The 8,217-nt window shown below is 32.5% G+C and overlaps 1 protein-coding gene across 1 annotated transcript; it reads left to right on the top strand.

Moving 5' to 3' along the window:
* The first annotated feature begins 1,391 nt into the window (after window positions 1–1,391).
* Window positions 1,392–5,910, top strand: LOC107419783 (WD repeat-containing protein DWA2). Its single transcript, XM_016028593.4, has 13 exons — window positions 1,392–1,754; window positions 1,850–1,933; window positions 2,024–2,156; window positions 2,472–2,583; window positions 2,877–2,976; window positions 3,372–3,499; window positions 3,963–4,032; window positions 4,574–4,662; window positions 4,830–4,875; window positions 5,049–5,122; window positions 5,214–5,287; window positions 5,364–5,422; window positions 5,631–5,910. Exons 1-13 carry the CDS (start codon window positions 1,710–1,712, stop codon window positions 5,670–5,672), a joined length of 1,056 nt encoding a protein of 351 aa, XP_015884079.1. The 5' UTR covers window positions 1,392–1,709; the 3' UTR covers window positions 5,673–5,910.
* Window positions 5,911–8,217: the final 2,307 nt, after the last annotated feature.

Below are 8,217 nucleotides of genomic sequence, written 5' to 3'. Positions count from 1 at the left end.
TATTTTAGAGTTTTTAAAATTTTTTAGTAATATTTACAACTTCTTTTAGCTTACTAATTAATCTAATATCATATTTTAATTTGTTTAGGAGCATCTTGGGTTACAAAACAAAGTTTACCTCCACCTAATTGATATATGATTACTTGGTAAGTTTGTTGTTAATTCCAAATCATCAATTATTTTTTAAGTTAGATAATATTTTAGTAATACACTTAATGTTTATTGATTGCTAATTCTTTACATTTAATGCTTAATGTTTAATGTTTATTTATAATTTTAATGTTTGTTGAAGGATGAATGGAATTTGGTTTATTAAGGTAGTGAGCTTGTGGTTGCTGCTGGTGGCTTTTCATGCAATGGAGAATGTGGAAGAAAACAATATTTAAAATAATTTTCATTTTTATGGATTATTAGTTTATTTAATTATAAGTTTATTTTAAAATTTTAGATTTCAAATATGGGTTGTATTTTATTTTGTAGCTAATAATGGTTGTAGACTTGTTATATACTTTATTTGTTGATGTATGGTTTATAATTGGGTGGTGGTAGTTGTAGATTTGTATTATAGTTATATGATTTTGTGTTGTATTATTTAATATGTTTGATGTTTAATAATTAACTTATTTGGTATTTTTGTTTAGGTGGGATAGATGTATGTTAAAATTATTTAATTTAAAGAATAATTTGAAAAGAATATCTAATTTAAAATATAGATTGATGATTAAAAAGGCCTAAAATTTTTTTTATACAATTTTGGTCCAAAAAATACCAAATTCGAAATATATATATATATATATATACAATTTGGGCCGAGGCCCAACACGAAGCCCAGATCGGTCCAAACCGCAAACCCAACCCAAACCGATCAAATATGGTCGGTTCGGTCGGTTTCGGGTTGCATATTGAGTTCGGTTCAGTTCGGTTATGTAACCAACCCAAACCGAATTAGTCGGTTAGATTTAAAAAAATCCATAAAACCGAACCAATTCGCACCGAGCCCACCCCTAGTGAAGAAAACAGAAAACAAGATCTTCCATTATTTTCACAAATTTAAATATTTTGAAGTACACATGCAATTTTCCTTTATTTATTTATTTATTTTTTGTTAAATCATATAAACTTGTTATCTTAAAATAATATTTCCAATTTGGTTTACCACTCATTGGACAATGTATAAACTTGTGGCTATGCTAAAAAACTGTTATTTAATTACCAAATATCATTAACGATAAAAAAATACCAAATATATATATTTTTTGGTTTTCATTTTTTTTTAAAAACAAATTCTTTCGATTTTAGCAAAAAGAAGAAAAAAAATTTTGATAACTTTTTTGTATTATATATATTTTTTTTCTTTTTGATTTTAAATACATAATGAGACAATTCTTTTGATATTGGGTCAAAACAAAGCACGGCTAAAAATACATACAGGAACACAGGTAGGTCGGTTATCGTTATCGGACGGTGTGAATGTATGATGTGGCGCCATCGGATCTATATCGAACAGCAAACATATTATAACACAGTGGCGTTCACCGAATTTAGGGCTGGAAACTAGAGTGGAGGCAAAAGGGCCCTAAGTTCTGACCGTTACGATCTGAAAGCTCACCGTAGTATCTCACTAGCCCGCGCATTCTAGGACTGCAAGAAACCCCCAAGTCCAACTTAACTACTTTTACCCTGCATATTGGAAATCAGGCAGTGCAGCAATGCAAGGAGGATCTTCAGGCATCGGATATGGTCTAAAATACCAGGTTGACCCTAAAACCCTAAGCGATTTGTTTTCGAATCCATTTCCAGATACATGTGGATCTCAGAAATTGATTTTGATTTTCTAAATGGTCTCCAGGCAAGATGTATTTCGGATGTCAAAGCTGACACAGATCATACCAGCTTCATCACCGGCACACAGAGTCTTAAAGAAGAAAACGAGGTTAAATCTTTTTTTTTTTTTTTTTTTTTTCTCGTTTCGATTCTATGATTTGGAAGGGATCTAAGACTAACGGAATTGAGATTTTTCCAGGTGCATTTGATTCGCCTATCGACGGGTGGAACCGAACTCGTATGCGAGGGTTTGTTTTCTCACCCGAACGAGATATGGGACCTCGCTTCCTGCCCATTCGACCAGCGAATCTTCTCCACCGTCTACTCTACTGGTAATTAATGGGATTTTGATCTTATTGTTTGTATGTTAATCTGCTTATACTTGCCAGTTGTGTTATGCTGCAAACTTTACCTGACTGGTGGTTAAAGTGACCCACATTATGGATGATTGGTTAGAAAACCACAGAGTTGATACATTTACTTGTGTATAGGATGGAAAAAAAAATTGTTAGTAAAATAGATCAAGCAAGATTTATTGCAGCTGGTTTATTGAATTTTCTGTTCTTTATATTTGCCTTTCGCTTCACTTCTCTGCAATTAAGTGGCTGAAAACGTAGAGTTATTTTACAAGTTTGATGTTCTTGAAGGTGAGTCATATGGAGCAACAATATGGCAGATGCCTGAGTTATACGGGGAGTTAAACTCACCACAGTTGGAAAAGATTACCTCACTCGATGCACATGTTGGAAAGATTAAGTGGTGAGTTTGTTTGTCCCTGTCTGTCTCCGGCCATGCAGTTTCCCAATTTCTGTGGCAGTGCCAATCCCATCCTCTTTTACTTGTTTGAGTATGATAACTTGTACATTAACCTAAGAAATTGGTCGGTATATATAAAGGCAAAGGATATTTAAGATTATAAGATTTATGTTTAACGAATAGTAATCCGTAATTTCCTGGACTCGTGTATGCCGTTTAACTTTTTATCTATGCTGTTGTCCTGGCATGTAATTGGTGGGTCACTTATGGCATATATATGTGTATCAATTGAACAGCATTCTTTGGTGGCCATCTGGAAGGCATGATAAGCTGATCAGTATTGATGAGGAAAATATTTTCTTGTGGAGCTTAGATGTTTCAAAGAAAGCCACTCAGGTAGAGATCATTATGGGATTCCAGAACTGATGGCTAAATCATCTGCAATGTTGGTATAACATATTCATTTACCAAGTAAAGGTTTTGCTGGTTCCGTTTCCTACTTATAATTACATTCCTGCTGTTTGAAAATCTTTTGACGTGATTTATGTTCTAGATAATGAATAGTTATTATTTTATAATTTATTCCTTGGTAAATTGTTATTTGTAATTATCCCTTTAAGGGGATTACTTTTTAGGTGATATAGATCTAAAAAAAACATGACGTCTCCTACAAGAATCTTGAAATTTTTGAGAGCTTACAATTAGATCTCCAATTCTATGAGAGACTGCAAAATTACAATCCTCTTAAAAATTTGTGCTGATTCATATTTAGGTCTTCTTGACGTCTCTAGGTACAATCACAAGAATCAGCAGGTATGCTTCACTACTTATCTGGAGGAGCATGGGACCCACATGACATGAATGCTATTGCTGCAACTAGTGAATCTTCAGTCCAATTTTGGGATTTAAGGACAATGAAGTATGTTTTATTTTTGTACTATTTTCTTGTTTTATTTTTTGAAGTATGTTTTATTTTTGTACTATTTTCTTAGGTTGCTTTATTTGTTGAGACAGCCATTTAGATGGATATATTGCTTGTAGTTGAGTTTCATGGAGGCATTGTCAAATTTGTTCTCTGTGTAAAAAAGTGTGATAATGTTGTCTGTTGAATTTTTAAGATAAATTTGCAACTCTGGTTTTTGTTTAATGTCAGTTATCAATAGTATAGTTCCTGTTGACAGAATTTTAGAAAATCAACTTCTTTGTTTCTCTTAAAAGAAAAATGGCATGGAGGTTGGCTATCATTGGTAGATTGTAAATTAGATCTATGAAATTTGTAGTATATTCATCATTTTTCTGTTTGCATGAAAAATGTAAGGAAGCATTAGAGCTCCTAACTGCGTAAGATTTTGCCTTTAAATGACAAAGTTCTTTGATTGCAGGAAGACAAATTCAATTGAGCATGCTCATGTTCGCAATATCGATTATAACACCAAGAAGCATCATATACTTGTAAGAATGTGTTTACTTATTCTTCTAGATGTGCTTGCCAGTGTCAAACTCCTTCTATACTGTTATTAGCTTGACTGAGTAAAAGAAATTAGTAACCAGCAAAAAATGTCTTGCTTAGAATGGTGCATATATTGGCAGGGTTTTCTGCATGTCTGTCTACTTGTCATACACATATTTGGTGTAAATCACTTTGCGTTGACAATGAGCTCATCATATTTTCCAGTGTCAAGAACAAATTTGAATGTCACCGATTATGGGTTAATAGTAATGTAACATATCAAACATTGTTGGTTTAACTAATATACTAATAAATAATTATATATATTTTTTGAAGAAATAATTTTAGCTCTCCAATGACTTAACTGCGATAGATAAATATGTATGACGAAATGTTATAAATTATGTACTCAAGTGGTCTTTGGGATGTCCAAATTGCCAGTCATTTCAACCTTTTACCTACAGAGTGGTTATTTGAATGAATCAAGAATTGGACTTCTTTGACAAAAGTTGAGGATGAATCTCTTTGTTAACGGTATACCAGGTGACAGCAGAAGATGAGTCTGGAATACGCATTTGGGATCTCAGGAAAACCAAGGTTCCCATTCAAGAGCTTCCTGGACACACACACTGGTATACTTCAGTTTGATCTTTTTTAGCTTGTTCCACCTTAGCACCTCTAATTATAAATGTTCCAATTGATGTTTTTGCTAATTTGCATATGGCTTCATCATCTGTTTGAAATAAACTCTTATGTGACGTAGTCCATTTGTTTGATTGTCTCTGTTTGGCATTTCCAGGACTTGGGCTGTCAAGTGTAACTCCGAGTATGATGGACTGATATTGGTAGTCTCCCTGTTGCCTTTATTTGGCATTGGAAAAATAGCTTCTCATATCATAAGATTGTTATTTCTCTCTTTCTCTGGATACATATGGTTACTTGGCAAGTGATACCAAAAACATGCTTTTATTTTTTTATTTTATTTTATTTATTGTTTGACAAATGCACATCGTTGCAGAGTTCTGGTACAGATTCAACTGTCAACTTGTGGTTGGCTTCTTCAACTAACTGGGATGAGTTGACATCCGAAAGGTTGTTTTTGGTATCATGAATGTTTCCAGTAATTTCCTCAATGTGACTTGATCTTATTAGATCAGTTTTTCTTTAATTTAATATTCTACAGACTGGTTGATTCACCAACTAGGCGGGTTGATCCATTACTTAATTCTTACAGCGACTATGAAGACAGTGTTTATGGTAACAAAGTGCAACACTCTGATTTTGTAGTCCTTGATTTTGACTTATAAACTCACCTTTTGACTTAAAATTGTAGGCCTTGCTTGGAGCTCCCGCGAACCTTGGATCTTTGCTTCGTTATCCTATGATGGCAGGGTAAGAATACTTGAATATATGGTGTAGAGAAACAGATCAACTAAATTATCTTCTATGTATTCTGAAAGGTGTCCTATTTAGCCATAATCCATTGTCAATTTTATGCTGCATGATGTGGACATCTGTCTCCTTTTATGCTAGAACGCCCAGTTGACAATTATAGGTGATCTCAGTAATTTGACCCTTCTATCCCTTTTCTACGAGGCAGGTGGTTGTGGAATCGGTAAAGCCTTTTCTATCGAGAAAGTGAAGTTCTAGGCATACTGGTCTAGATGGGCAATGGCCATAACTTTCTATGGAGCAGGTAGTTCCAGATTCGGTTTGAGCAAACGCGCTTTCGTACATGCCTGAAAGGCATACATGTAACTGGTGCTATCATGGCTGAAAGATAAAACTCGGCCCTTTAATGATTTAGTGTTTTTATATCAAATACTATTAATTAATTTATATTAAAAATATTTTAATTAGTTATTATTATTATTATTTTTTTTTTTGGTTGCTCTACTTGATATGCTGAGAATGCTTGGTTTGAAGAAAACCCTCTCTGGTGGCTTTTACATTTATTCAAAGGGATATTGATAGTTATTATTTGATTTTTTTGTGGGTGTCAATAATTACATTTTTATGAAAAATAATATTTTTATAAAAAGAAAACTTAGAGAATGCAATGCCTGAAATTGAAATGGTGCTTAAATCGTTGGGGTGAGCATCAAAAGAGAGAGCAACTGAAATCAACATTTGGTAAAAAATTAAATAATTGAAGAAAACAAAAATAACATAAATTATTATAATTTCAATTTTATTTTATTACAAATTAATACAAAATTGCATACATGTGCTTACATTGTAAAATTTTTATTTTCTTTTTGCAGAACAAGGTTCTTTCTTTGGTAATATTTTTCAAAAGCAAGGGTTGAATGTACATATATATATATATATATATATATTTTTTTTTTTTTTGTGGCTAATGTCCTGGTGTCTCATCCAAATCCCATTCGGATGTTATGTAATTTGCAACGGTTCTCTATCAGATGACAAGAAGTTATATATATATATATATATATATATATATATATATATATATATATAAATGTGTGTGTGTGTGTGTGCGTATCTTATTGTATTTTACTGTTTTTTCTAAGAGATGACTACATGGGAGAACTGAGAAGTAAATTTTACCATCCACATTGTTTTATTTTCATTTTGAAAAGTCAATTTTGAAATCTTGGATTTGTGAAAAATTCAGCTCGAAGTGACATTAAGCTTATCCAAAGACGCAGCAAGGACATGAGTCATAGAAAAATGTTTGGTTTCCTCGTCCAACAACAGAGACCCAAGTCTTCCACCCGTTTCGTCATTCGACACGTGGCATCTCAAATCACCACGTATCCCTGCCACGTACAGCTTTACACGTAAGCCACCACACTTTCCCTCTTATCCGCAATTATAAGCGCATGGTCAACAGGTGGCTGACATGTCAGCATGCAATACTCTTGACACGTGGCTGAACCAAGTGGAAAACAAAAGAAAAAGGGAATGAAAGGGGCAGGGATTGAACTTGGGGTGGTACTTGGTTGGATAAGGGGGAAGAAAACATTTGCTTTCGAACATGAACATGGATAAACTCACTTATGGACTCTGTCGTTTCTACAATTACACTTACTGCCACGTTAGCCACGTTATCTATGGCACAAGATTTGATTGAGAAAATCTAAAGGTTATCGCCTTTTCAAAAGCCAAAAAGTCTTTGGAATATTTGCCATTATAAGTTTATAACCATATTTTCATTTCAAATTAGCGTGAGACAATGTTGTGATGTTGAACAAATCATGTTTTATTTATTTATTTATTTATTTTCTTTTTGGTGAATGAACAATTATCATATTTATGGCCTAATAAGGGGGAAGAAAACAATTGCTTTCGAATATGAACATGGATAAACTCACTTATGGACTCTGTCGTTTCTACAATTACACTTACTGCCACGTTAGCCACGTTATCTATGGCACAAGATTTCATTGAGAAAATCTAAAGGTTATCGCCTTTTCAAAAGCCAAAAAGTCTTTGGGATATTTGACATTATAAGTTTATAACCATATTTCATTTCAAATTAGCGTGAGACAATTTTGTGATGTTGAACAATTATCATGTTTTTTTTTTTTATTATTTTTTTTCTTTTTGGTGAACGAACAATTATCATATTTGTGGCCTTCCGTTGGTATCTTAGAAAAAATAAAATTCATAACATGTTTTTATGTTCTTTCACTGAGCAAAATGAAAAACTAAATATTCTGTCAAAAAAAGAAAAAAAGAAAAAAGAATACTAAATAAATAACAAGAAAACTTAGCACTAAATGTCAAACCTGTATCCGTTTTTGCTTTCAAAATAAATATGCACATGTGATAATAAAAACGATAGAGTTAACTAATTTTATGTTGTGAATTAGAAAAGAAGTACCATTGTTTTGTTTGAACAATTGGTGAGAATCCAAAAAATAAAGGGTTTAAAAATTTAAAATTCAATGTAGTTTTTATCATATTGATCCGTTATCTTAGGCTTTAAATGGTTTTAGCTTTTCAAAATTTAATTAGATTTCATTGGTTGTGAGTTGTATATACTACAAAAACAATTAATTTTTTTTGGCATGTGTAAAATTAAATTTTCATTTAGTTTTTTTTTTTTTTTTGAAAAAATTTTCATAGGGTATTTGAGCGGTGAGGCAAAAGAGTATAATTACACGGGATGATTAGTTTATTTTCGAAGGCAGCAAAATTATTTCCCAAGAAAATGCTTG

This window comes from Ziziphus jujuba, chromosome 5, assembly GCF_031755915.1.
Source record: "Ziziphus jujuba cultivar Dongzao chromosome 5, ASM3175591v1".
NCBI classification, from domain to species: Eukaryota; Viridiplantae; Streptophyta; class Magnoliopsida; order Rosales; family Rhamnaceae; genus Ziziphus; species Ziziphus jujuba.
The sequence above is the reverse complement of the archived record's forward strand: the minus strand, read 5'-3'. Positions and strand labels throughout refer to the sequence as shown.

What these genes read in the sequence shown, in the direction of transcription:
- LOC107419783 (XM_016028593.4), top strand. Translation starts at nt 1,710, where the DNA reads ATGCAAGGAGGATCTTCAGGCATCGGATATGGTCTAAAATACCAG. An exon ending in GATATGGTCTAAAATACCAG is followed by an intron (nt 1,755 to 1,849) that starts GTTGACCCTAAA and finishes AATGGTCTCCAG; the next exon opens with GCAAGATGTATTTCGGATGT. An exon ending in TTTCAAAGAAAGCCACTCAG is followed by an intron (nt 2,977 to 3,371) that starts GTAGAGATCATT and finishes TGACGTCTCTAG; the next exon opens with GTACAATCACAAGAATCAGC.